Genomic DNA, 25,376 nt, shown 5'->3' on the forward strand with positions numbered 1-25,376 from the left:
GAGACACTCACTCATGTCCTGCAGGATAAAGGGAAGTGGGCCAGGTGGGGACAGGGTGGGACAAGTGTTCCAGACAGAAAAACAGCATGGCTCAAAGCGGGGAGACCTGACAGGGTGGGTGCCTGGCCCCGGACCTCCTGAGACCCACGAAGACCCCACGCCCATCCGTGATGCTGCTTAGTGCCTGGCTGACCAGCTGAGCTGAATCGTAGCGGGAGGGACCACCTGGCCACATGTCCATTGATGAGGCAGAGGGCAGGGATGGAGAGACCTACGGGCCTACCTGACCCAAGACCCACATACAGGCGGCTGCCAGGCCGCTGGGTAACTTAAGGGTCGGAAGCGGTCTGCGGTGGAAAGGGGCAGGAAGTCGGCACTGAGAAGGAACTGGACCAGCCGGGGGTTGGCGGCCCCGTTTTGAAGCGAGGACCCCGGCGGCGGGCGGGCTGCCTCGGCTCCCCTGACTGCCCACACCCCGCACATTCGGCGCCCAGCGGGCATCCTATCGCGAATGGAGGGGTGGTCCCCGCGCGGCCGGGGCCCGAGGCCGGGAGAGGCAGCTAAGCTGCTGGGTCACCGGCGCTCCCCACGGCCGCTCGCGGGGATGGGGGCTGTGCGCCCTGCAGGGCTCGGGTTCCCGCCCGGGCGGTGTCCCCCTTGCCGAGCCTCAGTCTCCCCGCCCGCCAGGGGGCGAGGGGCGGATGCCTTCAGGGCGCCCCGGGTCAGCTCGGCCCCAGCCCCGGGGGGTGGGCGGGACCAGGGCTCTCCAACCGCTAGCCGCCCGCCCGGGTCCCGCCCGGTCCCCGCGGGGCTGAGCCGGGAGGCCCCGCCCCCCGCCCACGAGGAAGTGGCAGAGCTGCGCGGGGCCCTGAGCCGGTTCGGCGCGTCGACTGCCCAGAGTCCGCGGCCGCGGCGCCCCGAGGTGAGGGGGCGCGGGAGCGGCCCGGAGGGGGGTGGGGTGGGCGTGGGGAGAGCGGGGAGCGACCTCATGCTGGTGGGGAGGACGCAACGAGGGGCCGCCGGAAGATCGGGGATGAGAAGGGCCACACGGGGCCCGCCTGGAGGTGAGGGGACACGCGGGGCACGGGCTGCGGGCGGGCGGCCTCCTCCGGGCGAGGGAACCGCAGCGCTCCCCACCCCACCCCCCGCAGTCTGCGCCCTCGGGGCGCCCCGGCCCGCGCGTCCGCCTCCCCGCCCCCCCAGCCTCCCCCCTCCCCCCCAGACTCTGCCCCGCCGTCGGTGTGCCCCGTTATTTCGGGCCGGAGGGCCCCACGCCCAGTCACTTCCCCTCTGTCCTCCAGCCTTCCGGGTTGCTCCAGCCGGGAAATGAGCTGGCGCCCCCGCCCGCCTCGCCTCGCCTCGCCTCGCCCCTCCCCTCCCTCCCTCCCTGCCGGCCACCGCCCCCTCCCTCAGCCCGCCTCCCGCCAGCTGGGCCAGGTCCTAGGGGTCCGGTCCAGGGAGGGGCGGGCCGGGTCTGGAACGCTCCCTCCTGAGCTCCCGGGCGCTAGACCGGAGCGTTCCGAGCGGCGCCCCCCGTTGCCGGCAGCGTGGGGACCGCGACCAGGGCCGGGACCTCGGGCGGTGACAGTGACACAGTAGTGACTGGCGTGAAGCCGCAGGAGCTAGCCTGGTGCGGACACCGAGGCTCTCAGGTTATTCCGGGCTGTCCCCCGGCCCCTCCCGCCTGGCGGGCAGTGTTGCCCGGTGGTTAAGAGCACCCCCGCCGGCGAGGTCTCCGGGACCAGAAACTGGTAAGAGCGCCAGCTTCTTCCATCACTGGCCACCGACCTTGCAAGCCACCTAACCTCTCTGGGCCTCAACTTTGCTTATCTGGAAAATGGGGAACTTTCAAGTTGTGAGGCTTAAATACGATCATGAGTGTAAGGCACACACAGGGACTAAACATGCCCTGTTATTGTCCTTGCTGTTATTTATAAGGCTTGCCTACATTTATCAGTGTCCAGGTGAACCTAAACTCTGAGATTGGGGTCAGAATCCCAAACTGTGCCATTTAGGAGTGGGGTGACTTTGACCAAAGTTTGGCTTTTGTCTGAGTCTGTTTCCTCCTGTACGAGATGAAGGTTAAAACAAACACTGGAAAACTTCTTGGGCTTGTTTTAGGGTGTAAAAGAGAGAATGTATGTCAAAGTCCTGGGTAAATTCTGGGCATTTAAAGATGCCAAGTTGGTCCAGTGGTTAGGACTCCGTGCTTCCACTACAGGGGGCACTGGTTGGATCCCCTGTGGGGGAACTAAGATCCCCCAAGCCAAGTGGCAAAAAAAAAAAAAAAAAGCCAAGTTAATTAATTACATAATTACATAAGTGTTTGTATATTATCCACATAGGTCTTATAACAACATGTTCATATCACTATTTCTCTTTCCATATTTGTAGTCATCTGGAGTTTTCTATCCTGTCACCATTTTAAAGAGGGTTATTATGAACATGTTTGCTTTAAAAAAAAAAAAAAAAGTCGGCTATTTTTTTAGCACCAAAATGAATTTATGCCACCAAAAATGTTAACATATTTTAAGTTCCTGTTTGTGTTCTTCTCTTCTGTTTTGTTCCCACCCAGTTGGTTGGATTGAATGTTACCCCATCGCCCTTCAGGAAGGCTGAACAAATTAGCAACAAATGAGAATTTCTCCACAGTCTGGCCAGCATTGAGTTTTATGTGTTTGAGGTTTTGTTTGGTTTGGATTATTTTAGCTGATGCTTTATGGTACCTTATGATTATTTTCATTTGTGTTTCTTGACTTGATTTTGCCTGGTTTGTAAGACCTCAAGAGTGGAGCTGGTCTAGGATTGGCTGGTCTGTTGGGGTGAGGAGGGCTGTTCCACATACAACAGGAAGTTGAGTAACAGCTCAGCACGTGTGCAAAATGGCTTGCTGGCAGCTCCCTGGAGTGGCTGAGCTGGGTGGGGACTTCCCTGAGTGCCTGCAGAGCAGAGATCCTTGCTCCAGGCAGCTCCTGCCTGGTTTAGCCTCCAATGCAGTCAAACCTCTGGATTCAGAGAAGGTTGGGCCGGCGAAGCTTCTCTGAAAGCAAGAACGAACCTACAGCTGGTGCCTGGTCCAACCCCAGACTTTTCTGGATAGAGATGTGGGGGAAACATGGGCGGAGGGCACCCAGTCAGTATGGAGAGAGTCAGAATTTGCACCCAGCATGTAAGAAAGAGATGGGAGGCCTGAGACCGTTGGCTGGGCAGCTGGGGGCTTCGCCTGGCTTGCCTTGCTTTGGAAGGGAGCTGTTTTCTCCCCGAATCCTCAGAGAGGACCCTTTAGATTGACGATTTCCAAGTTTTTTGGATCATTGACGCTATCAGGAAAAAATCTTGAGCGCATACTCCCCAGTAAATATTTACAGATTGCATACATGTACCAGTGAAATAATAGGGCTGGTCTATAAGAAGTATACCATAAGACGGATGTGATTCATTCATGCAACCACATTCAAGAAATATTTATTGAGCACCTACTATGTGCCAGGCACTCTAATTGGTACTGGGGATTCATCTGTGAACAAAACAAATATACCTGTCCCCGTGCAGCTTATGTCCACACCCCGGTACATGGTCCTTGGCACCCCCTGCCTGGAGACCCACACCCCACCTTGGAGACCCAAAGCTCCTCCCAGCCATCATGTTGCTCTCCCAGCCCTGCGTGATCCCCCATCCATTCATCCTGAGCACCTACTGTGTGCCAGACACGGGGGAAGAGCTACCTGGAGCACAGAGAGATCCCGGCTCCAGGCTGGTGGGGGACAGTTAGAGCCAGCTGGGGGAGTTTGTCGGAGTTTGGCCCGTGCTCCCCCAGCCTCACTCTCTTTCCAGGGTGATGGGGGCACAGAGCACTAGACGTGAACTCCTAGTCCCAACGCCATCCTCAGGGCCCCTTCCTCTCTCTTTGTCCTTGACAATCAAATGGGTCCACAATGCTGACTCACAGGGTCACAGCGATGAGTGGGTGGGTTTCCCGGGGCCATGGCCTCAGCCTGCCTTTGCCTCCACCAGCAGACACCGCTGAGCTGTTGCGTTGTCCACACTCGGGCAGTGCCCGCCCCTCGGTAGGGTAGAGGTTTCCCTGGGAATGATTAAGACATAGTTCCTGTGGCGGGGTGGCCTGGTGTGAAGGCTGTTTTCCTGGATCTGACCACACGGAATGATCCCATGATCCTCAAGCCTGCAGTGGCTGGAGAAGCCACGCCCCTCCCTGGGCTGCCACTTCCGCATTTGTAACCTGTGGCGGTAGGGAGTCCTCGGGAGGCCCTGCTGCTTTCAACCGCTTTGCAGAAGTTATGAAAAAGTTATGAAAAGGGGAAAACACGTCTTCCTCTCTCCCACCCCTTCCACCCGTACCCCCTCCCCCCTTTACAGTGTGGGTCAGTAGACTAGGGAGTATTTCTGTCTGAATTTATGCTAAAGTGTGGTCGGCTGATAGGTGTGCTCTGAACCTGCCTGTCCCACTGTGCTGTGGTCATCTTTATCAGCCCCTCCCTCTCCCGCTTGAGAATCTTTGGGTCCCAGGAAACAATGGGCAGGGTCCCCAAGCCCTCTCAGCTGCGATATTGGCAAGTGTGGGGGCCGCTGTCCTCTGTATTGCCAGTGTCTCCATCTTCACAGCCTGGAACTCTGAAAAGTCCCTAGACAGGCTGTTAGAGCCCGGCCCACACGTCTGGACACTCACCAAGAGCCGACAAGGGGCAGAGATGCCCGGCCAGACAGTGTGCCTGGGACAGTTGGAGCTGGGAAGTTGGGTTCTGCTCCGTCTGAGTCTAGGGTCCAGGGACCCCCTGGGCTTTTGCTGGGCCGCCTGGGGTGAAGGGGAGGGGGTGGTTGGCCTCCTGTGGAGTCAGGGGCCAAGAAGAACCTAGCTGGCGTTTGGAAGTGAGTTTCTTACTTTAACCACCACCACCCCGCCCCGCCCCCTGCCCCGTTTGTGACCTTGGGGAATGGGGGCAGGCAGAGCAGCACGGCTTAGTGGACAGACCTAGGTGCTCCCTCCCTGCGGTGGAGACGTGGATGACCCCGGCCCACCCAGCCCGGATGCAGCGGAAGTGCCTGGGGAAACCCCGTCAGGCCTGCTGACCTGGGCTCCGAGGCCACTTCCGGGGCCTTTGCTTTACACAAAGAGGCCTTATAAGGAGACAGAGGCTGGGGAGGCGGCCGCTGTGGGAGCGGTGTGCTCGTGTGTGCATGCAAGGCTGACATGCGTGTGTGTATGGGAGCAGTGTGTGCGTGCGTGCGCATGCGCACGTGCAAGGCTGATCGCGCGCGTGTGTGGCCTCAGCCTGGCTGTGTGTGTCCACCTTCTTTCTCAGCAAATGTTGCCCAGGGACCCACTCGGGGCCCTGCGCTAGGCCTGCGGGAACAGGCGTGGTGGTCCCTTGCCCTCTCTGTGCACGTGTGCGCGGTGGTCTGTGCCGCTTTAGGAACTTTCCAGGACTTCCTGCTATAAATTAAAGCGGGATTTGTGGTCGCTGAGCCCCGGAGTCCCCAGCAGTATGATGGACGGCACTGCAGCCTGACCCTCGTACCTGGGCCGCAACTCAGTGCTGTTCCTCCCAGAGGAGTCTTGGTCGAGACCCCCCCTGGGGGCAGAGAGAGACCCCAGGGTTCCGGGGAGGTCAGGGCTCAGATCCAGGCTGAGGAGCGGCCTTCCTGGGGCCCAGCCTCGGGCCACAAACCTGCCAGTCAGGTGGGGGAGGTGACCGAGGGCCTGGGAACACCCACGTCAGGGCCACGTGACTCTAGCAGGTGGCTTCCCCTCCAACCGCAGCCCTCACATCCGTCATCTGGGGCTCAAGTCGAGAATACAGGAGGGCTTAGAGCTGGTGAGTGCAGCATTCAGGGAATGCGGTGTGGCTTTTTTTTTTTTTTTTTTTACATTTAAAAAAATAACTTACTCTGCTGGACACTGATGGCAGTAAACAATTGTGTTCATCAAATATTTATCGAGTGCTTACTATGTGCCACGCATTTAGGCGCCGGGGATAGAAATGTAAACAAGATGGTCAGAAGTGTGTGTCTCCATCAAGCTCGTTACTTTCCAGCAGGGGAGAAAGACAAACGGGCAGGATGAATGAGCACAAAGTAACTCGCGTTCAGTAAGATTATCCCCTGGAGAAAACTAGGGCCTAGGGAGTGTGGAGGTGGTGTGGGAGGCAGCCTTGCTCAGAAGGTGGCCTTGGACACAAACTTGAATGGCAGCAGCGAGGGTGGGAGCTGTGCAGGCATCTGGGGGAAGAGCTTCGAAGGCCGAGGGAACAGCCAGTGAGAAGACCTGAGGCTCGTGGGCCCCTGGATTGGCCCCTGGTCCAGCCGGGAGGCCCACCCCTAAACAGGTGAAGCACGCCGGGTGCCGGCACATCCATTCTAGACAAAGCTCTGCCATTTCATGATCACCTACTATGTGCCAGGCGTGGTGTGTCGTCTTATTTCACCCTCTTAACACCTTGGCGGGCGGGGGACCGGATTCCTGTTCCCATTTGGCAGATGTGGAAATTGAGGTTCAGAGAGGGCGAGTGATATGCTGGGGTCACACAGCTGGTAGGCAGTGCTGCTGGGCTCTACCCATGAGTGGGAAGCTGAGGTGGGGAGAGAATGGGTTTGAGGAAGTGATGCTCTCTTTGGGTCTTTCCAGTTGAGCAGGACTTTGCCGCATAGAACAGGGGTGGACATTTGGTGGTGTAGAGAGACTAGCACGCTGGTGTGAAATGTGGACAGAACTGGCCTCCAAGGCACATCAGGCTTGGCCTTCCCTGCAGAGGGAAGGAACAGCATGTGCAAAGGCCAGGAGACCTGGTTCACTCCTGGGGAGCGAGAGTTTCCACCTTTGGGGAAACTGAGGCACAGATGATGAGTGATGGCCTGTTTGGGGCAGGGTCCCAGCACACCCCACTCATGGTAGTGGCTTCGCGCACACCCCCATTCCCCGCCTCCACTCCCCACCCCATCCTTTGTGTTTGTACCCTGGAGCCTCGGACACATCCCATGAGAGCTGCTGTTTCACGAGGGAAACTGAGGCCCCAGGAGGGAAGCAAAGCGCTAGGCCAGAGTCGGGAGGCCAGGGTGGCCCCCTGGCTGCCCTCCCGCGAGGCTGGCTGGGCAGGGCGGGGCTGACCTGGCTTCCCTCTCTGTCTTGGGCACAGGAGCCGAGCAGCCATGGCCTATCACAGCTTCCTGGTGGAGCCCATCAGCTGCCATGCCTGGAACAAGGACCGCACCCGTGAGTGCCCTCCCCCCACCATCGGATGCCGTGGGAAGCTGTCCCCCTGCTTGACCCCCGATCCTGAGATCCTGAGTGTTAGGAGGGAAGGGACCCAAGCAGGGCAGCCAGGCGAGCGGGCATTGAGGGTTGGAGGCGAGAGCACGGCCCTGCCTGCACCAGGCACTGCTCTGGGTGCCAGGACTGGGTGGGCACAACAGCGGGTCTGCCCTCTGCTCACGGCTACGGGAGGGTTTGGGGATGGGAAATGTAACCTGCAGTGAAATGAGCTCTGAGGAAACATGAAGGGTGAGGGGAAAGCGATGGAGCCAAGGCACTAGTTTAGAAAAGGGGGCCAGGGAAGGGCTTTCAGGGGAGGTGACGTTTGCATGGAGACCCAAAGGAGGTGACGGAGCCAGCGTGCGAAGGCCAGGGTGGGTGTAACGGCCCCGCGGTGGCAGAGCCTGGTGTCATCAGGAGCAGCAAGGAGACCGTGGCTGGAGCAGGGGCGGAGCAGGGGGCAGGGAGAGCTCCCGCAGGTTTGCGAGACTGCCTTGGGGACACTGGGGCTGGGGGATGCAGATGAGGGGTGGCCAGCCCCTGGGGAGGAATCCCAAGGGGGGCCCAGCAGGACCTGAGGCAGAGGAGGAGAGTGCATTAGCAGAGGACAAAGTGTTGCTCAGGTGGCCTGAGAAGGTGGGGAGTCATGGGGGAGCCTGGGCACGCATGCCTCCTCCCCACGCCCACCCGTCTCTCCTGCAGAGATCGCCATCTGCCCCAACAACCACGAGGTGCACATCTATGAGAAGAGTGGGAACAAGTGGGTCCAGGTGCACGAGCTCAAGGAGCACAACGGGCAGGTGACAGGTGGGTTGGGCTGGCTGGGGTCATCTTCCTGAAAGAAGGCAGGGGACAGGGCAGGGCTGGGCCATCCACCTACTCACTATGTTAGGTAGGATAGTTTGGGTTGCAAGTAACAGAACGCTGATTCAAAGTGGCTTAAGTTATAAAGGGATTACATTGATTGGTTTATGTTACTGAAAAACTCAGAAGTTTAAGGGCTTCAGGAAAGGTGTGATCCAGCAGCTCAGCATTACCAAGGACCCATTTCTTTTCAGTCTCTTGGCTTGGCCTTCCAGCATGTTTGCTGATAGCTGGGGGAGCTGTAACACCCCCAGTGAACTCCAGTAGTACCCCCTGGAGCAGCTTTCATCCCGATTGTGGCCTCTAAGGCCCCCCATGCGTACACTGTAGAGCCACCTCTGCTTGGATGGCTTCAGCCTAGTGCCTCCTCCCACCCCACAGGCATCGACTGGGCCCCCGAGAGTAACCGCATCGTGACCTGCGGCACAGACCGCAATGCCTACGTGTGGACGCTGAAAGGCCGCACATGGAAGCCCACGCTCGTCATCCTGCGCATCAACCGCGCCGCTCGCTGTGTGCGCTGGGCTCCCCAGGAGAACAAGTTTGCTGTGGGCAGTGGCTCCCGTGTCATCTCCATCTGCTATTTTGAGCAGGAAAACGACTGGTGGGTGCCTGGGTGGGGCCAGAGTGGGCTGGGAGGGACCTGGGGCTGCAGACCAACAGGTGGTGGGACAAGAGGGTCCCAGAAAGCACGGGACGGGGAGTCAGGACCCCTGTTCACATGACCCTGGGGAAGTGTGTCCTCTCTGGCCCTTGGAGGCGAGGCGAAAGGCTCTCTGCACAGCCCCCTGCCCTCCCACAGCTCTGTCTCAGTAATAAGGGCCCAGGCAGCACCCGGGCCGCCTCTGCAGGCATCACGCTAAGCCCTGCACATGTATTGGCACTGACCCACCCCCTCCCATCAGCCCCCTGGACTGGGCGTCTGCTGCAGTCCCATTACAGATGAGCAAAGGCCCTGAGGCAGATCACTCGCCCAAGGCTCCCGGCCCATCACACTCCAGGGCCCACTCACAAGCTCCCAGGCACGTCATGATCTTCTCCCCGGGGTCCCTGAGGGCAGAGGCCAGGTGGGAGGTCAGGCTGGAGTCCAAGAGTCGAGTTCAAATCCAACCCTGACCAGTTAGCGGCCTCGTGACTTCTCACTGAGCTGCCCCAGGCTTGTCGCAAGACCAGGGATGGCGTCCCCACCCTGGATGGGACCTGGCATGTTGCTAGCCTGGACCCAGGCCCCTTCCTCCTGGGATCTCTGTGGTCTACAGGGCCCAGTGGGAGCCTGGAGCCTCCGGGTTGGCGGGTGCCCACCTGTGTGTCCCTGTCTCCTCCCTACCTGTCTGCCTGCCGTGTCCAGGTGGGTTTGCAAGCACATCAAGAAGCCCATTCGCTCCACCATCCTCAGCCTGGACTGGCATCCCAACAACGTGCTCCTGGCCGCCGGCTCCTGCGACTTCAAGTGCCGGTGAGGGGGGTCCTGCCATCGACACAGGGACGGGGATCGGAGGGTGGAGGGGAGCTCCGTCCTGGGAGCCCCACGACCCACCTTCCAGACCAGCTCTGCTGTCAGCAGGTGACCTGGGGGCCTCAGTCGAGCTTCTGTGAGGTTTTGCTCTTTGAAGGGTCATCCCTGGGTCCTCTCTCCAGCCTCTGGAGTCTTAAAAGGATGTGCCCCTTGCCACCACTTAATGTCAGCAAGATTTCTTTTCTAGGCCCTCTTGTACTCATGAGAACCTCCCACTCCTTCAGCTTCTTGGCTTCTATCTGAGGGAAAATGAGTGGGTGTACTTTTTCACATTAAGGTATAATGACTGATAGGCTGGAACAAACCCTGCCTCGTTATCTTAAGGCCTGGAACAAAGAGTCTCCACCTGCCACTGGCTGGCTGTCACTTCTGGGCCCATTACCCCCCCCCCCGCCCCCCGAGTCTCCCAAGGCCTCCGGCTCCCAGCTCCAGGCAGATGGCCTGGGTTTCTGCATCTGCCCTGGGAAATGACGCTACAGCAGGCACCAGAGGCCCCAGGCACAGAGAGGAGGAGGTCCTGATGAGGCTCTTGTTGGCACCCTGACCTGTCAGATGACTCCGGGCTGGCCCTGGGATGGCGAGTGGAACTGGTGGAGCTGGCAGGAAGGGGGGCAGGATTGGTTCACGGTGCAGAGCAGGAGGGGGGGCACATCCTAGGGGCTAGCCCTGGAGTGTAGTGGTCAGCGTGAGGGGGACAGGAGACGCCCTGGGAGCCACGTCGGCCGTGGATGGTCAGTCCTCAGGTGAGGGCCCCAAGGGTCCTGGGAGCTCCCGGGACCCTGAGCTGGGAGACCTCCTGACCCCACACCATTGCCCAAAGTGGGCACCAAGGCCCAGACTTGTCTGAGCGTGAAGATGCAGGTCACGGAAAGCCGGCTACAGTACCCTTGGACTCAGCCGGGTGCTCTGGCCTCAGCAGGCCAGTTTGGGAGAGGGAGTCCCTTGTCAGGCCCCTCCCAGACCCCCGGTCACCCCCTCTTTTGCCTCTCCCGGCAGGATCTTCTCAGCCTACATCAAGGAGGTGGAGGAGCGGCCAGCACCCACCCCGTGGGGCTCCAAGATGCCCTTCGGGGAGCTGATGTTTGAGTCCAGCAGCAGCTGCGGCTGGGTGCACGGGGTCTGCTTTTCCGCCAGCGGCAGCCGTGTGGCCTGGGTCAGCCATGACAGCACCGTGTGCCTGGCTGATGCCGACAAGAAGATGGCGTGAGTACAGGTCACCCGAATGGGGGGCAACCCAGGCACCGAGCACGAGGGGCCGGTGTGGCTGACGTCTCTCTCTCACTCAGCGTCGCGACTCTGGCCTCTGAAACGCTGCCGTTGCTGGCCCTGACCTTCATCACAGAAAACAGTCTGGTGGCAGCGGTAAGGGGGCGCGGGGGAGCAGGGGCCGGTGACAGCAGGTCTCCCAGCGAGCCCCGAGATGCCCAGGCAGCCCTCTACTTGTCCCCCCTTCCTCCTTTCCTTCCTCCCATCCACCCACCCATCCATCCATATCTCTGTTGGCCAAAATAGGTTGGGTTATGCTGTGGTAACAACAACAAAAAAATCCCCAACTGCAGTGGCCTAACACAGTAAAGGTTTGTTTCTTGCTCCCTTTGACTGTCCAGCGTGGGCGCTGTGAGGGGGGCTCTGCTCAGTGCAGATGGGAGCTTTGTCTCCCGTGGAGTGAGGAGGGGAAGTGGAGAACTGGGCCCTGGATCCTAACCTTTCTGCTTACATTTTATTGGCCAATGAAAATGACAGGACCACACCTCCTCACTCAGAGAATGAGTGCTTGTGGGGGAGTGCAGTCCTGTGTGTCCAGAAGGACACTACTCTCCCTCCCTCCTCCTGCCCACCTATGTCAAGGCTCTTTTCAGGCCTCAGGAAACCTAATGGGGTCCCAGAGGGGGATCAGGCCTGCTCTGCCTAGACAAACGTCCAGCTGTGGGGTCTCTCCCAGAGCAGGTGTAACTGTCTAGGCAGGACAAGGGCCCCTGGGCTCCCAGGAAAGTCCCAGACCAGCTTTCTCAACTGAACACTGGCCCTGCTGGCTGAGGGGGCTGCTCCTAGGTGCTCAGCCCCGACATCCAGTCCCTGTTACTACACCTGGGGTCGCCGACTGTGTCCCCGAGCTGGCATCGGCTTCCCTGTGCTACACCCAAGCCCTGCATCCAGCCTCTGGGACCCCCCCGATTTGTGGCCGGGCGCCCCTCGGCGTTGCACCTGCCCTTCGGCCTGGGTTTCCCCGGGAGGAAAGTGGGGGCGCTCCAATGTCACCCCGCCCCTCCCCGCTGCAGGGCCACGACTGCTTCCCGGTGCTGTTCACTTACGACGGCGCCGCGGGGACACTGAGCTTCGGTGGGCGGCTGGACGTGCCCAAGCAAAGCTCGCAGCGCGGCTTGACGGCCCGCGAGCGCTTCCAGAACCTCGACAAGAAGGCGAGCTCGGAGGGCAGCACGGCAGCAAGCGGGGGCCTGGACTCACTGCACAAGAACAGTGTCAGGTGAGAGCGGGGCCGAAGGGCGAGCTCCACACCCACCCAGGCAGCGTCGAGGTGCAGGCCCACTTAGGAAGCTGGTCAGTCTCTTGAGATTTTGCATCAGGTGGGGCAGAGCAGTCAGCCTTGCTCTGCGTTTTCAGTTTTCAGGACGCACTGTGGGACCGTTCTGGGGGGTGGCCGGGCAGTGACTGGAGGGGGGGAGGGGCGGAATGAAGGGTCTCGCAGCAGCCTCCCTGAGGAACTAGAGTGGAACCAGAGCCAGAGACTCCCGGATCCTGCCAGCCACAGGCGTCCACCCCAGGACAAATCAGAGGAAGCGTGGCGAGACTTTGACCTTGCCCCTAGGCTAGTTAAACCCTCCTGTGGCTGCCTGGCCCAACGTCTTCAAACTAAACTCCTCTGCCCGGCCTTCAAGGCTCTTCAGAACTAGCCCTGCATCCACTCAGTGCCATCTTCTGCTTCTTCTCCCCACCCTACTATGCTCCATCACTCTGATTCCCCCAGCATGTGTGCCTTCACCCCCTGCCCAGGCCTTTGTGCGTCCTGTTCCAGCTGCCCGGCTGCCCTGTGCTCCTTGCACAGGACTACTGCTCGTCCCTAAAGCAGACTCAGGAGCCCCGTCCTGTTGTCCTCTGTGATCCTTCACAGCCCGGCCTCCTGGGCTGTCCCTGCTGGGCACACACACTCACACTCACTGGGGTGGGCTCCCCCAAAAGTTGGGGAGCTCCTGGAGGGCAGAGTGGGCCGGAGCACGGCCCAGGCACAGGCTGGGATCTGTAAAGCCCTCATCCTCTTTGCAGCCAGATCTCGGTGCTCAGTGGGGGGAAGGCCAAGTGCTCGCAGTTCTGCACTACAGGCATGGACGGCGGCATGAGCATCTGGGATGTGAAGGTGAGGCCTGCCCTCCCCCCACCGCCTCGCTTCCCCGCAGGCCGCCCATTTCTCCCTGGCAGCCACCTGGATGCCCCAGTCCTCCTCCTTCTTTCCCGCAGGGCACTTCAGTGGGGTGAGGGCTCCTTGGCATCTGGGCCTTGGCACCCTCTGCAGCACCTTCCTTTAGGGCTGGGATTCAAACCCAGGTCTGCCTGACCCCAAAGACCAGGTTCTCTGTCCCAGGCCAGGTCCCTGTGGGTGGGGTGTCTGCAGGACAGCTGAGAACCAGCCCATCTTATTTGTCTCCTTCCAGAGCTTGGAGTCAGCCTTGAAGGATCTCAAGATCAAATGACCTGTGAGGAGTCTGTTGCCCTCATCCCAGCTGCTGAGGGAAGGGGGTCAGGGAGGCGAAGGATCGCTTTGCTGAATGTTTCTAGGGTACCAGTTCGGGTCCCCACAGGCTGCTCCCTCAGGTGGGGAGGGGAGGGGAGGGGAGGGGCGGGAGGCTTACCTACTGAAGGAACAATTGCCTTTTTCTTAAAGAAATGCTTCCATTTATTGTAAAAAATGTCCCCAAAGCACTCTGCTGGTCATGAACTGCTTCAAAATGTGGAGGTAATAAAAATGCAACCGTAGACACGCCGGCCTGTGTGTCTAGAAGGAGAGGTTAGTTTGGGCAGAGCACTGGTAGCTTATTTTTGTTTGCCAGCACAGCTGATCCTTAAACCCAAGAGGCTGCCCCCAAATGGTTCCTTCCCTGCTGCAGTCCAGCCTGGGAGCTGCCAGGACCAGGTGTCTTTTCTGTCACTCATTCAGCAGTCAGATTCCTAGACAAGTGGCTGCACATTGTGGGCTGGTTCTGGGCTTTAGTGGAAACTTCTTATTTCTCTATTTGATGTTTGCGGTTGGTTTCTACTAACTGCTCATCATTTTTTAGGACTTTTTTTTCATTCCTATTTTACTCAGGTGTTTTTGTTTAATCACGTGCTTTTTTTTTTTTTTTTTTTTTTGCGGTACGTGAGCCTCTCACCACCACGGCCTCTCCCATTGCGGAGCAACAGGCTCCGGACGCACAGGCCCAGCAGCCACGGCCCACGGGCCCAGCCGCTCAGCGGCATGTGGGATCTTCCTGGACCAGGGCACAAACCCATGTCCCCTGCATCGGCAGGCGGACTCTCAACCACTGCGCCACCAGGGAAGCCCTCACATGCTTTTTAGTTACCTGTTTACGTAACCATGGTTTTTCTTTTAGTCCAACTAGGTAATGAATTACATCAGTAGATCTAATTGTGAACTGTCCTCACATCTTCAGGACAAATGATACTTAAGGAAGCCCCCCCCCCCCCACTGTTCTAGGGCCTGTCCCTCAGGATAGTCTCCTCGGTGAGAGGAGACCCACTGATTCTTTTTTAAATCAGGAGATAAAAATTCTCAGTCCCCAGAGACAGCTCAGGCTACACAGCTCCCCTTAGTCTTCACCAAGTCCCTCCCTGCCTGGCGCCCATTCGCCTCTCAGGACCGCGCAGAGGGGACTGCTGTTTAGGAGGCGGTGCCCCTCCTGGAGGGGTGCAGAAGCAGAACAGGCGCCCACGTGACTGTGCTAAGCCTCGGCTTCCCCACTGCCATCCCACCACGAACAAGGTAATGCCTAGCAGTCATGCTGGGTGTTGGGTCCCTTACTCCCAGCCCTGAAATCCTGAGGCTGTCACCACCAGGGGGCACCAGGAGGACAGGACGCTATGTACTGTGCACAGGTCCCTGGCCCCTCCGGCCTAAGGTCCCCGCTTGATTAAAGGAGGGGAGGGGGCTGGCTCCTGTATCCTGAAGTCTCTCCCAGTTCGGATGCCCGGGGTCCAGTCCCTGTACCCGGATTGGTGCCACCCGAACCCTGGGGTGGGCCTGCCTGAGAGTGACACCTTGTCCTGCTGGGTGAAAACAGCCCAGGCATGGGGGCCCAGAGACAGATCACAGAACCAGAATTACGATAATGTCAAGTTTAATTTGCCAAATATACAAGTTGGACTTGTGGAGCATGTTTTGCCTGGGGGCTACACAGTAAACAGGTTTCTTGAAATGATCCATGGGCAGGGTTAAGAATGGGCCCGGGCCCTGGCCAGAGTCAGTCGGGGGTAGGGAGTAGGGTGGGAAGGTCAGGAGTGAAGCCTCAGTCAGAGGGGACTGGCTGGGGATGAGCCATGACCCTCAGAGACCCAGGGCCCTGGCTCCCAGGCGACAGCCCCCCAGTTGGGCGCCGGGGCAACACAGACAGGGGGCCGTCCATCACAAACTTGTCAGCAGCTACTGCGGCTCAACCGCCCCCTGCCCCGCAATCGACCAGACAAACGGAAGCTCTTCTTACCCCACCTCCCAGGCACCCCCCCACAAGGGTTCTGAATTCTAAAAACAGCCAAAACATTCAAATGGTTACATATGAAATGCTGTCCTGCATCTTTCTGTCTCAAAGATAGCAGCTGCCCCTCCCCCCACCCACCATCCCCCCCAAACGATTTCTGTGCCAAGATGAAGAGGAGCCGTGGGGGGCTCCTCGCCGCGAGGGGCTGCTGCAGTGGCGCCGGGGCACAGGGTGGGTGAGACACGGCAGAGGTCCTGGCAGCACGGCCCAGTTCCCTGCTATCTCCTCCCACAGGCCGTGCTACTTATTCAGGGAGAGCGACTGCATTCGTTTTCCTGACAAAGCTGCATCATCTTTTGCTGAGGAGCAGGAAGGGAAGGAGTTACAAGACAACACCACCCCTCCACATACACAGCCCGCACACCCCCGAACCATAATACAACTGTAGGTCTGAAAGGCCTCAGACAACATTTTGTGCAACTGGTTCAGCTGGCAGATGAGGAAGCGACCCAAAGAGAAGGGCCCGGACTGACGCCCTCCCCTGGAAGCCACCGGACCCACGTGTCCAGACATTCTCGTGGAGTCTGGGTGGCTGCCCCCTCCACAAAAGCCCACCAACACACAATCTACTGAGCAAATGGAAACTCTTCTTAGCCCACCCCCCAGGCAGAGCCCTGTAATTCCAACCTCTCCCCGTGGATTCTGAAGCCTGCAATCAGCAACGTTCAAATAGTTACACATGAGGTCCTTTGCTGCTTGAGGTCTGTGAAAGGAGCTACTAGTGGGAAGTTGAGATTACTGGGTATCTCCAACGTGGTGACAATGCCCTAGGGCAACTGATTTCCCATCTCTAGGCCTAGAAAGCAGGACAGCAAGATCCCAACACACTCATGGCCCCCCACAGATGGAGAGAGGAGTGCATGAGGCCAGAAGGTCATGAGTCAAATGCTCCTTTAAAGCAGACCGGTTCCCCACAGCCAACCTGGCCTGGAAGAATCCCTACCACCTTTGGCCCCACTGGAAGGAAGGCAGGGGGGAAGAGGGACACCTGGGCCAGATATCATCTGTGACATCCAGCTGAAATATGAAATGCTGACATATGAAGAGCTACCCCAGGCAGCTCTCCAGGCTACACAAGACACCAGAGACCTTAGGGGAACCTTCTAGCCTCTAAGGTAGGTGCATCCTGAGGCCTCCCTCAGATGCTGTGGACAGTGCTCTGCTGAGATTCAAACTCACATCTGACTCCACTGCTGCTGGACTCTCCTAGCATCCTGGGAGGTGGCGGGCAGGAACACCCACCTCCATCTGACAGTGAGAAAGGCAGGCAGACAGGCACGCACGTGCACATACACCCACACCGCCCTCCCCCCACACACGGTAGGCCTCTACCGAACAGTCTGACCTCATTCCACTTCATGACAAGGACACTGAAGTGCAGGGCTTGGTGGCCTGTCCAGAACCAGTCAGGCTGCCACACCAGCGGCTCAAGACTTACCTTTCCTCTCTTCTTCTTTCTTCCTGGCAGCCTCCTCCCGCTGTTTCCGGATGATCGCCAGCCGGGCAAGGTCAGCCTTGGCTTGCTCCGTCTTCCCCGCTAAATGCATTTTCATGTAACGCTCTTTTGCCTTCTGCTTCTCGATTTCTTCTCTGTTTGGGTAAAATGGTGTCACAGGGGCCATCTTCCCCACCATTAGCAGCTGAGCTGGATGCGGGAGCCAGAATAAAGCCCAAGCACTCAGGCCTGGGCCCTAGCTCCATGTGCCCCCTCCTTGATGACACTCAGCAAACAAGCCAGCAGTGGCTGTCACTCTGCAACCTCAGAGGGGGTTTCACTGGTGAGAAAGAAGCTGCTGGAAGGGGAGACTCTTCAGCAGCCTCCAATCACACCCCAAGCTTGTGGGCCTTCCCCACGGGGTTTTCAGAGACCCCCCTCAGCTGTCACAGAGTCAGCACAGCAAGGTGGATTTAAATCAAGCAACCCAGTCAGGAGAGAAATCAGGGTGGCTTTTCCTAGTAGCTTTCAACCTCCTATGAGGCCCTTGGTCACCTGGTGGCCGTGAGAAGTCAGGGAACAACTTGTTAAAGACCAGCTGTGTGCAGGGCACTGTAGCACTTGGTGTGACCCTTGCACAGCCTGTGAGCGAGCTCTCTGCAGCTCCATTTTCACCTGGGACTCAAGAGAGGACTGGGGCAGCCGGTGGACCTCCCTGCACAGTGCTGGACGGCACGGGTCCCCAGTCCCCTCCCAATCCCTATGGCCACAACATCAGGGATGGATGCAGGCCAAGGAGGGTCAGATCAGGCTGGATAAGGGAGGTATCCCTGGAGTGGGGTGCCCTGGAGGAAGGGGCTACAGCATAATTTCTGTTTTTCCTGCTATGCTTCCACTGGGGGAAAAAATTCTGTTTTCTGCTTTGTTTTGTGGGGGAGAAGCTTCTATAGGGCCTTTGGGAGAATGAGATGACAGAGAAATAAATACCGGAGCCAGAGCGCCCACCAGCCACTGGGGACCTCAAGAGCCCAGGAAGCAAGGGCAGAGGAGCTGGGGGCCTCAGCCCCGGGCCCAAGTCACAAGGCTCAGAAGCAGAGGTTACCTTTCTCTCCTTGAAAGTTCCTTGGGCCCATCCAGGTCCAGCTGTGTGACCTTTTTGGTTGTCTGTGCCACCCGGTTGGGGTTCTCAATGTCAATGAGCCCTTCTACACCTTTGCGCTTTTGCTAAGATAGGACAAGAAGCCGGCTGTCAGAGAAGTTTGGCCTGCAGAGCCCCTGAAGGCCACTCCCCATCTCCACATCCTCCTGGACTAGGACAAACTCCCGCTCCACCCCCAGGCCACGTGACTCCTGGCCCAGCCTCACGGTGGGAACAGTGCTTGGGTGTCTTCACCACCTGGGGAGATGCAGGGAGAGCGAGTACGGGTGACCAGAGCCCATCCTGTGCCTAGTTCTGGCCACCAGGGATCGTTATCCTAGTTTCACGGGCGGCAGAGGCCAACTCACAAGCTCTCAGCACAGAGAGTTACTCCCTCACTTCGAGCTCAGCCTCTGAAAGCAGTTTTCCATGGAACGCCATGCCTGACTGCAACAAGCCATGCTGGATCCCCACAGCAGGGTGGGCCAATCCCTAGCCATCCGGGTGACGGCGGGGAAATGGGACTTGGGAACGAGTCACACAGTCTACAGGTTTGGGGAGGCGGCACAAGAACCTGGAGCTCGCACCTCCCACCTGCCCTGGGGAAGTTCAGAAAGAAGTGAGAGCACAAGTGCTAGACGTAACAGGTTCGATCAAAGTTTCAGGCCCTGTCAACCCAGCTTTTCTCTTTAAAAGACCAGGGAGACAGCTTCCAAACGCCAGTTAATCTGAGCACTGCACGGAGCTCCAGGCACCTCTACCCAATCGGCTACACGTTTACACCTCCACCCAGATACCTGACATCACAAATTTAACTTGTCTGAAACAGAACTGGAGACTCAGCCCTCACCCACCCCGTTCCTCCCAATCCTAAGGACAACCTCGTTTTTCTTTCCCTCAGCAAACCCCAATGAGTCTACCTCTAAGACATGGCTTGAATCTGCCCACTCCTCTCCACTGCCATTGCCACCAGCCTAACGCAGCCACAATTTCTCATCTGGATACCTGCTGCCGTCTCCCGGCTTCCACCCTCAACAGCTTACAACTCACTCTCGGCAGAGGAGCCAAAACAATCTTTTAAAAGCAAATCTGGGGGCTTCCCTGGTGGCGCAGTGGTTAAGCATCCGCCTGCCAATGCAGGGGACAGGGGTTCGAGCCCTGGTCTGGGAAGATCCCACATGCCGCAGAGCAACTAAGCCCGTGCGCCACAACTACTGAGCCTGTGCTCTAGAGCCTGTGAGCCACAACTACTGAGCCTGCGTGCTGCAACTACTGGAGCCCGTGCACCTAGAGCCCATGCTCCGCAACAAGAGAAGCCACCGCAATGAAAAGCCCGCACACCGCAACGAACAGTAGCCCCCGCTCGCCGCAACTAGAGAAGCCCACATGTAGCAACGAAGACCCAACATGGCCAAAAATAAATAAATAAATAAAATCTATTAAAAAAAGAAAAAAGCGGGCTTCCCTGGTGGCGCAGTGGTTGAGAGTCCGCCTGCCGATGCAGGGGACACGGGCTCGTGCCCCGGTCCGGGAAGATCCCACATGCTGCGGTGCGGCTGGGCCCGTGAGCCATGGCCGCTGAGCCTGCGCATCCGGAGCCTGTGCTCCGCAACAGGAGATGCCACAACAGTGAGAGGCCCGCGTACCGGAAAAAAAAAAAAAGCAAATCTGGTCATCTCTGTCTCCTACTTCAAGGCCTCTGCCAGCTGCCCACTACCTACCACAATGAAACCAAAACCCTTCAACAGCTGCACAGGAGCTGCCCTTGCCAACCTTTCCTCCTTCATTCCTCACCACTCCACTTTGTACCAACCAAGTCACAGCCCCACTAGCCTCTCTGTTCCTTGAACTTGCCCAGGTTGTTCCCAGGGCCTTTGCCCTTGCTAACCTGGCTGCCTCGACTACTCTGAACAACAGTTTTCACACAGCTGGCTCCACCTTGCTTTTCAGATCTCAGTTTAAAAGTCACCTCAGCACACACTACTCCAAGTACCCTCGATCACGGTCTGTCTTATTCATAATACTTCTGGCTGCTTGAAATCATACTGTTCATTCATTCCTTATCGTCTGTACCTCCCTATTACAATGTAAACCCTTAAGAGCAAGGACTCTGCCTGTACTACTGGGACGGGTAATGTTTGCTGAATGGATGAGTCTAGGTCCCAGGCCCCCCTCAGACTCAGTACCTGGTAATCATCTTCTTCATCCTCGCTCTCATCTGAGTCTAGGGATTTTTTCTCCTTTTTGGGGTCACCTGCAGCCCCATCTCCACCTTCTTCTCCTTGTTCCTCTTCTTCCTGTTTCAGAAATGGACAACGTGAGGTATCAAAAATGCAAAACAAACCCCCAAGACTGTGATCCAGCCGCCACCACCCCCAGACTGTGGACCTTGAGAAATCAGGCCCCCAGAAGGCTGCGGCCAAGTATGATTAGAGCCCCACTCTGCCATGCTGGCCTCCAGTGGGGGACCTGTGTCAGAGGCAGCCTCTCCACTAGGCTCCACAGCCTGGAAGCCAATTCCAGTCCAACCACCACCTCGTACAGCCATAAAAGGCCCTGCTCCTCTTCTCAGCCCAGGTACCTCAGACAACCAGGGTGAGCAGCTCGTCTCCTAGGGTCCAAAGGACGTGGCTGTGGGACTGGAAAGCACAGGCCTGCTCAGCTTCCCTCCCGCTCTCCCTGCTGCCACGTGGAGCTGCCAAACTGTCCTTGCTGTCCTGGGCAAGGCCCCCTGCTTTCCACTCTCCGCCAGTGGCGGGCCAGCCACTCCAACCTGCCCACACAGAGGCCCGGCTGTGCCAGCTTCCCATGACAACACGCCGACAGGACGCTTCCCTCTACCTTTCTTGCCTCCCAGCCAAAAACATCCCTTACAAAAACCATATGACCTTTGCCCCTTAGCACCTGCCCGCACACTCTCCAAGGTCCTGGTCAGCCTCTGGTTCCTCCACCAGGCCCTCCCCACCACCCCACGCCACTCCACGCCCCTCTGATGGGCATGAAGTGTCAGTCTCCCTGACACTTCACAGCCGTGCCCCTCATCCAGCCTGACTGTGCTCCCTTTGGCCCTTAGCCAGGTGAGGATCTAATGGTGTGGTAGGGACATGGACACCAACAATGGAAACATGTTCTGTTTCCTGACAGTGGGCTGGAAAAGGGACTGGGGGAACAGAATAGAGGGACCGCCTAAGCTTCAACTGGAGGGGGAAGGGTGGGAGTCACGGAGGAGGGGATGCTGAGCAAGGTCTGAAGGAACGAATGGCACTCTGCCTGCTGGGGGTGTGGGAAGGCAGGGGCATCATGTCACAGCAGGGCTGGCAGCAGTCCTGCATGGCTGGAGCACACAAGTAGGGGTGCCGAGAGCCCGAGCTGCAGACGGGCAGAGCTGGGCGAGGGAGAGAGGAACAGGGGCAGGAACACAGGACCACAAACAGAGACCCACCAAGGCACTCGCTGCTGAGTGGACAAAGTTCTAACTGATCCAGTCAGAGGCTGGCTCTCCTCCTGACTCTCAGCGGTTGCTCTGGGACTCCCATCTGCTACCTGCTGCCTGTCCCCTCCAATCGAACCTCAGGTGTTAGCTGCTTCTTGAGAATGGGTGGTCCTTGCCTGGCCTCTCCAGGTGCCAAAAGCGCAGGGTGCCGCCCTGGGCTACTGGAGTGGCCTGGACAGGCACGTACTCACCCTGGCCTTCTGCTTTTCAGCCTGGAGCTGTGCGTCGATCTCCTCGGGGCTCGTGTACTGCCTTGCCCGGCCTTTGTGGCCTCCCTTTCTCCCTGCACAAGGATTGGCAGTTTAAGAAGGTGGGAGGGAAGCAGCTTCCTTGATTGCCCTGGGCCCCAGGCTGTGTGCTGCTTGAGGTGCTCTCAGCAGAGGCTGCAAACCTCAGGTACCCCTCACCAAGCACCACCCAAACCTGTACCCTTATGTGTTCAAAGGGACAAAAAAGGAAACACACAATCACCTGATGCAGTACCAAACCATGTACTGGATGTAGGCTCCCACAAATAAGACCTGAGGGGAGGATCTGGGGGAGGGTGCACCACATGGAGTGACTGGCTAAATCCCCTGGTCCCTTTATCCAAACACAGTGGACTCAGATGCAATCATGAAGAACATGTAACACTCGCCCCTGCTGTCACAACAGTGCTCTTTACTTGCAATGTTCTGTCATAGCTATGGGCTCATTTCATCCCCAGATTAAACCTATGGCACACAATCACAGCTGGTCCCACTTTATAGACAAAGGAGACTTGAGAGTAAAGCAGAGTGGGGAAGAGCACAAATGTTGGGGTCCAATCCTTGAGTTCAAATCTCAGCTCTACCACTTAATAGCTCTGTGACTTCGGGCAGGTACTTAACCTCTCAGAGTCTCAGCTTCTTCGTCTGTGTCCCTACCACATAGGGCTGTTGTGAAGATGGATTTGTTAACATATGTAAAGATGTTGGCACAGTGCCCGGCACTGGACAAGCACCACAAAAATGTCTGCTATGACTGGTACTCTTCTAATATAGCACCTGGTGTGGAAAAAAAACAAAGCCACTGGTCACATCGGCGATTTACTACAGGTGTCAGGGAATATAATAAGATACTTCCCGTTCACCTAAGTCATATGCATGGTAGAAAGAGAAAACTTAAAACCTAGAAAGGAAAAATTTCTCGTGCTTGGACTAAGAAACACAACTGGCAAACAAAGTTATCTAAAGTTGAAAATAAAACTGACTACCTTCTAAGAGTAAAAAATGTGACTAGCAATTAAAGTTCATCACAGATAATCAGTTTTACAGTCTGACCCTCTTGAGCCAAGACACTAGACTGACCCCTGCTAAAGCCATCAGCCAGTTTTACAGAAGGGTGGCACCCCCTCAGCTGGTCCTGGAGAACGCTGGGGTGGCTGTGGCCTGGATCCATTTCCACCTCTCCTGGAAGCTGCAGCCCACCAGGTATCTCGTGACTCTCTCACTGAGAGCAGAGAATCTGTAATTAGGCAGCCAGAGCTGCTCTGGACTCCAGAGCCAGTAGCAGAGATACTGGCGTCCCATGATTTCCTAAACAGCAGCTGCAGAGCCATAACTGGGCTGCTGCAGACCACACCACTCATTTTTAATGACTACCCAGGGCTCCCAGGGGTGTCTCAGTCTATGTTCATCAAAGTCCTACTGTGAGAGATCAAGTTTGCCATCCAAAAAGTCAACATCTTTTCTTGCCCTCTTAACACTCTAAGTAACAGGAACAACTCAAAATTGACTACTATAGGTTCTCATCCCCCACGCTTGGCTATGCGATAATGATCTTAGCTTGGTCTACAGTAACTCTTATCAGAAGCTTTCCATGCCTTTAAAAATGCTTCACAGGGGGCTTCCCTGGTGGCGCAGTGGTTAAGAATCCGCCTGCCAATGCAGGGCACACGGGTTCGAGCCCTGGTCCAGGAAGATCTCACATTCTGTGGAGCAATTAAGCCCGTGCACCACAATTACTGAGCCTGTGTGCTACAACTACTGAAGCCCGCGTGCCTAGAGCCCGTGCTCCGCAACAAGAGAAGCCACTGCAATGAGAAGCCCGTGCACCGCAACGAAGAGTAGCCCCCGCTCGCTGAGACTAGAGAAAGCTCGCGCGCAGCAACGAAGACCCAACAGAGCCAAAAATAAATTTTAAAAAAAGCTTCACAGGTTTCATAACAGAAACAAGAGTTGGTCCTTGGCTCTTGGAGAATTTTATACTGTTACTTACATCTTCATGTTCTCTCTCTCTCTCTCTCTCCCCCTTTTTAAAATATTTATTTATTTGGCCGCGCTGGGCCTTTAGTTTCGGCATGTGGGATCTAGTTCCCTGACCAGGGATTGAACCGACCCCCTGCATTGGGAGCGCAGAGTCTCAGCCACTGGACCCAGGGAAGTCCCTTCATGTTCTCTTTTACTTTTCAAGCAAATTAACACAAGCAAGAAATGTAAACCTATCTGCCCATAAAGCTTTCACAAGCCAAAAAGCCAAGTCGTTTAAACAAGAATCCATATTTAGGATTTTCTAATTGTAACCTCCAACCTTGGCTCAAAGCATCTATTAAGTAGGACTCTTAGAACCAGAATTCTGGAGCCAGAAGGTACCCTTAGTATCCCTCCTTCTGCAGAACAGGAGACTGGGGAACACAGAGAAGACAAGGCTTTTCCTACCACAGAATAAACCAATAGAGACCTAAGTTTAAAGAGATTCAGCTCTGTAAACCCTGTGGGCTGACGCATCTTAACCAACGTAACACACGAGCAACCAATATCAACGGAACATCTGTTCTGCGCCAGGAGCCAGCCAGGCACGGCGAGTGCTCTAGTTTTACGATTCCGACCGAACTCTCCAAGCTAAGGGTTATTTCCAGATGGGGAAAACAGGCTGGAAGAAGTTAAAGAACTTGTTCAACGCCATAAGGTTAGACAGTGACACGTGACACAGCTGGGCTTCGGGTCGAGCACTATTGACCTTAAGGGGGAAGCAGATAGAGGATGGTCTACAACGTACTGGGAAGCCATGGATCCTTTACGCTCCTGGCCAAGGAACTGGCAAAGTCTAACGACTAACAGTAGTTAATTATTACTGGGCACTTAGCGACTATCCAGCACCGCGATGCACTCTCCACATGGGTTACCTAGTTAAAACCTCGCGTCAGTATTGTGAGGCAGGTACAATCACAACCCCACCTGCAAGTGAGAAAATTAAGACTCGGGGAGGTTAAGCGACTGGCTGAAAGGCACACATCGAGCCGCTCGAATAGGGCAGTCAAAACTAGGTCGGCCAGGCTGAAGAGCATCAAGTTAGGTCGCAAGAGGCAGGCTTGGCTCGCCCAGAACCCAGGAGGACGCACGTTTTACGCGCGAGGCAGGCGGGTCCGGCACTGGCGCGCGAATGCGGTGACTCAGTCCCCGGCGAGCCTGAAAGTGGGAGGAAACTTCAGAGCCCCCAGGCCGGGAGAAGGGCGCCCTAGATAGGCCTTCCGGATCGCCAAGGACCCAGAGCCTCCGAGTCTCCTCAGACCCCCGAGGGAGTGGCTCGAGGCCACCACGCTCTTCAGTTTCCTCAGCGGGACAATTGGGCTTCGAGGCCCAGGCCTGGCCCTCAGCCCGAGCAGACGTCCTCCCTCTGTGCCGCCCTCCGAGGCGCCCGCGGGCTGAGTGGACAACAGGAGCTGGACTCGGGCTGCTCCTCGAGGCCCGCGGGCCACACGCGCCCGCCCCTCACCTCCTTTAGGCATCGCGGCTCCCGCGGCTGCAGCGGCGGCGCCTCTAACTGACACCGGAACCGGAAATACTTCGGGCTCGACTTCTTCCGCCCGGCCAGTTCCCCTCCGACCCCGTCCCCACTCAGCCAGCCGACGCCGCCGACGTCGGCGCCGCTAGGA

At 57.3% G+C, this 25,376-nt stretch overlaps 2 protein-coding genes across 5 annotated transcripts; one reads left to right on the forward strand and one right to left on the reverse strand.

The window, feature by feature from the left end:
• Nucleotides 1-817: 817 nt before the first annotated feature.
• Nucleotides 818-13,637, forward strand: ARPC1B (actin related protein 2/3 complex subunit 1B). Of its 3 annotated transcripts, none has more exons than XM_067705612.1 (10): nt 818-922; nt 7,152-7,228; nt 7,970-8,074; nt 8,513-8,735; nt 9,480-9,587; nt 10,644-10,850; nt 10,934-11,009; nt 11,927-12,132; nt 12,930-13,020; nt 13,316-13,637. In XM_067705612.1, the coding sequence occupies exons 2-10, from the start codon at nt 7,165-7,167 to the stop codon at nt 13,352-13,354; spliced, it is 1,119 nt and encodes a 372-aa protein (XP_067561713.1). In that variant the 5' UTR covers nt 818-922; nt 7,152-7,164; the 3' UTR covers nt 13,355-13,637. The 3 variants fall into 3 exon arrangements, with proteins under 3 accessions (XP_067561713.1, XP_067561715.1, XP_067561714.1); XM_067705614.1 differs by lacking the exon at nt 818-922 and adding an exon at nt 1,006-1,064; XM_067705613.1 differs by lacking the exon at nt 818-922 and adding an exon at nt 1,500-1,751.
• A 1,344-nt stretch (nt 13,638-14,981) lies between these two features.
• On the reverse strand, nt 14,982-25,362 carry PDAP1 (PDGFA associated protein 1). Of its 2 annotated transcripts, XM_067705620.1 has the most exons (7): nt 25,217-25,362; nt 21,673-21,764; nt 20,175-20,285; nt 17,953-18,074; nt 16,854-17,005; nt 16,595-16,663; nt 14,982-15,714 (listed from the first exon to the last, which is right to left on the reverse strand). In XM_067705620.1, the coding sequence occupies exons 1-7, from the start codon at nt 25,227-25,229 to the stop codon at nt 15,656-15,658; spliced, it is 618 nt and encodes a 205-aa protein (XP_067561721.1). In that variant the 5' UTR covers nt 25,230-25,362; the 3' UTR covers nt 14,982-15,655. The 2 variants fall into 2 exon arrangements, with proteins under 2 accessions (XP_067561721.1, XP_067561722.1); XM_067705621.1 differs by lacking the exon at nt 16,595-16,663 and having other exon boundaries at nt 25,217-25,359.
• Nucleotides 25,363-25,376: the final 14 nt, after the last annotated feature.

The sequence above is a fragment of the Pseudorca crassidens genome, chromosome 15 (assembly GCF_039906515.1).
Source record: "Pseudorca crassidens isolate mPseCra1 chromosome 15, mPseCra1.hap1, whole genome shotgun sequence".
In the NCBI taxonomy this organism is placed as follows: domain Eukaryota; kingdom Metazoa; phylum Chordata; class Mammalia; order Artiodactyla; family Delphinidae; genus Pseudorca; species Pseudorca crassidens.

Bases quoted from the DNA above. Each gene is read 5' to 3' on its own strand.
- ARPC1B (XM_067705612.1), top strand. From the start codon at position 7,165: ATGGCCTATCACAGCTTCCTGGTGGAGCCCATCAGCTGCCATGCCTGG. The intron at 10,851-10,933 runs GTGAGTACAGGT...TCTCTCACTCAG, and splicing joins GATGCCGACAAGAAGATGGC to CGTCGCGACTCTGGCCTCTG. The intron at 12,133-12,929 runs GTGAGAGCGGGG...TCCTCTTTGCAG, and splicing joins CTGCACAAGAACAGTGTCAG to CCAGATCTCGGTGCTCAGTG.
- PDAP1 (XM_067705620.1), bottom strand. The intron at 16,664-16,853 runs GTAAGTCTTGAG...TCTCACTGTCAG, and splicing joins GAAAGAAGAAGAGAGGAAAG to ATGGAGGTGGGTGTTCCTGC. The intron at 15,715-16,594 runs GTGAGTTTGAAT...CCTGCTCCTCAG, and splicing joins CAGCAGCAGTGGAGTCAGAT to CAAAAGATGATGCAGCTTTG.